This window comes from Pollicipes pollicipes, unplaced genomic scaffold, assembly GCF_011947565.3.
Source record: "Pollicipes pollicipes isolate AB1234 unplaced genomic scaffold, Ppol_2.1 Scaffold_5724;HRSCAF=6776_pilon_pilon_pilon, whole genome shotgun sequence".
Lineage (NCBI taxonomy): Eukaryota > Metazoa > Arthropoda > Thecostraca > Pollicipedomorpha > Pollicipedidae > Pollicipes > Pollicipes pollicipes.
Window position 1 is genome coordinate 1,521,547 of NW_023596746.1, and position 2,712 is coordinate 1,524,258.

General features: G+C 47.6%; 1 protein-coding gene across 1 annotated transcript in view; it reads right to left on the reverse strand.

Moving 5' to 3' along the window:
* The window catches only part of LOC119102285 (transmembrane and coiled-coil domains protein 2), a 6,233-nt gene extending 6,183 nt beyond the window's left edge, over positions 1 to 50 (reverse strand). Inside the window, exon 1 of the mRNA XM_037225650.1 lies at positions 46 to 50. Within this exon, the coding sequence (XP_037081545.1) occupies positions 46 to 50 (5 nt within the window). The remainder of the gene's footprint in view (positions 1 to 45) is intronic.
* Positions 51 to 2,712: the final 2,662 nt, after the last annotated feature.

Sequence of the window (2,712 nt, forward strand, 5' to 3'; positions counted from 1 at the left end):
GTTTTCGGTACGGTACATATACGTCTGTTAGCGTAGTGCACCCACCTCATACGAGTCCGGATCATTGCGATTCACACTTATTAGGACCAAACACATCTTGCTGATGATGTCGGGTGGATATGCAAGACTTCGGTCCGATGAATAAGACTCATGCATTGCCGTCAGACGTTGCCATCTGGCGGACGGATGCAGTAGCACCCTCTTCAAGTAGTACACCTCTTGTATAATTCCAATTGGCGAGACCTAGAAACCACTCTGACATCCAAAGACGTACTCTGCCGAGATAATATGCCAACAGCCACGCTAAGCAAACGGACCAAGCCCCGGAAACGAAGACTGAAGCAAGGCCAGCGTTTTCGGTACGGTACATATACGTCTGTTAGCGTAGTGCACCTCACACACGAGTCCGGATCATGCGATTCACACTTATTAGGACTAAACACATCTTGCTGACGATGGTATAAGGTACGCTGCGCTTATAAATATATATGTACCGTACCGAAAACGTTGGCCTCGCTTCGGTCTTCGGTTTCCGGGGCTTGGTCCGTTCTCTTAGAATTGCTGTTGACACGTTATTTCGGTACAGTGTGTCTTTGGATGACAAAGCCGTTCTCAGGTCTCGCCAACGAATTATGCAAGAGGCGCACTACTTTAAGAAGGTGCTACTACAGTCTGTCCGCACATGATGGTGACATCCCACGACAGTGCATGAGTCTTATTCATTGAATCAAACCATTGCAGCTCAGCCGACATTGTCGGCACAATGTGTTTATTTCTACTAGTGTGAATCGCGTTGTAAGGGCTCTTGTTTCAGGTGCACCGCACGACTAAACGTATATGTACCGTACCTAAACCGTTGCCTTTGTTTCGGTCCTCCGGTTCCCGGGGCTTGGCTTTGTTCCTCAGGGTTCGTGTCGGGATGTTATCTCGGCGGGGTGTGTCTTTGCCTTTCAGAGTGGTTTTTAGGTCTCGCCAATCGGAATTATACAAGAGGTGTATTACTTTAAGAGGGGCGCTACTACAGCCGGTCCGCACATGATAGCAGCATCTCACGGCAATGCATCAGTCTTATTCATCGGGCCGAAGTCTCGCAGTTCCACCGTCATTGTCAGCACGATGTGTTTAATTTCCATAAGTGTGAATCGCCTGATCCGGACTCGTGCATGAGGTGCACTGCGCTAATAGACGCATATGTGCCGTACCGAAAACGCTGGCCTAGCTTCAGTCTTCGGTTCCAAGGCTTGGTCCGTATCCTTAGGATTTTTATTGGCATATTATCTCGGTAGAGTATGTCTTTGGATGCCAGAGCGGTTTTTAGGTCCCGCCAATTGGAATTATACCAGAGGTGTACTACTTGAAGAGGGTGCTACTGCAGTCCGTCCGCCAATGATGGCAACATCTGACGGCAATGCATGAGTCTTATTCATCGGACCGTGGTCTGGCATATCCACCGACATCGTCAGCAAGATGTGTTTGGTCCTAGTAAGTGTGAATCGCATGATCCGGACTCGTGTGTAAGGTGCACTACGCTAATAGACGTATATGTACCGTACCGAAACGCTGGCCTTGCTTCAGTCTTCTTTCCCGGGGCTTGATCCGTTTCCTTAGGGTGGCTGTTGGCATAATATCTCGGCAGAGTATGTCTCTGGATGTCAGAGCGATTTCAAGCCTTGCTCGTTGGAATTGTGCAAGAGGTGCACTACTTAAAGAGTGTGCTACGACAGTCCCTCTGCACGACATGATCGCAGCATCTCACCGCAATGCATGAGTCTTATTCATCGGACCGAAGTCTTGCAGTTCCATCGACATTGTCAGCACGACGTGTTCAGTTCTAAGGGTGTGAATCGCATTATCCGGACTCGTGTGTGAGGTGCACTACGCTAACAGACGTATATGTACCGTACCGAAAACGCTGGCCCTGCTTCAGTCTTCGTTTCCCGAGGCTTGATCCGTTTCCATAGGGTGGCTGTTGGCATATGATCTCGGCAGAGTATGTCTCTGGATGTCAGAGCGATTTCAAGCCTTGCTCGTTGGAATTGTACAAGAGGTGCACTACTTTAAGAGGGTACTACGACAGTCCCTCTGCACATGATGGCAGCATGTCACGGCAAACGGAGTAGTCATATTAATTGAATCCAAGTGTTGTAGTTTAAGCGACAATGTCGTCACGATGTGTTTGGTCCTAATAAGTGTGAATCACATTATCCGGACTCGTGTATGAGATGCACTGCGCTAATAGACGTCAATGTACCGCACCGAAAACGTTGGCTTGGCTTCGGTGTTTGGTTCCCGTGGCTTGGTCCGTTTTTTAAGACTGCTGGAAATGCTTCAGTTCCGCCGACATTGTTGGGTTTTTCTCTGTGCTGTCTGTTTGGAAATATCAATTCGAGACACGAATGTGAAGAACTGGGATACTTTTCTTAATTGCTCGAATGTACGTAATTTGGTGCTTATGTTGCCCTTTTAGTACATGCTATAAATCGTCGGCTGTCTGCGTGTTAAAAATCATATGACCTGTTCGTGGCCGAAATTATTATATTATCAGATGGTTATTTCTTGAAGATGATAGGCAATCATGCGAGCATTGTGAGTAGCAGTGGTCGAAACGACGTAGTGTATAATGTTAATTGCCTGCCCTTTATTTTTGGTGCTAAAGATGTCGTTTGGATTGTATGATTTCAAAGTCGGGCAATCCTGCTAACGCGAGCTGGT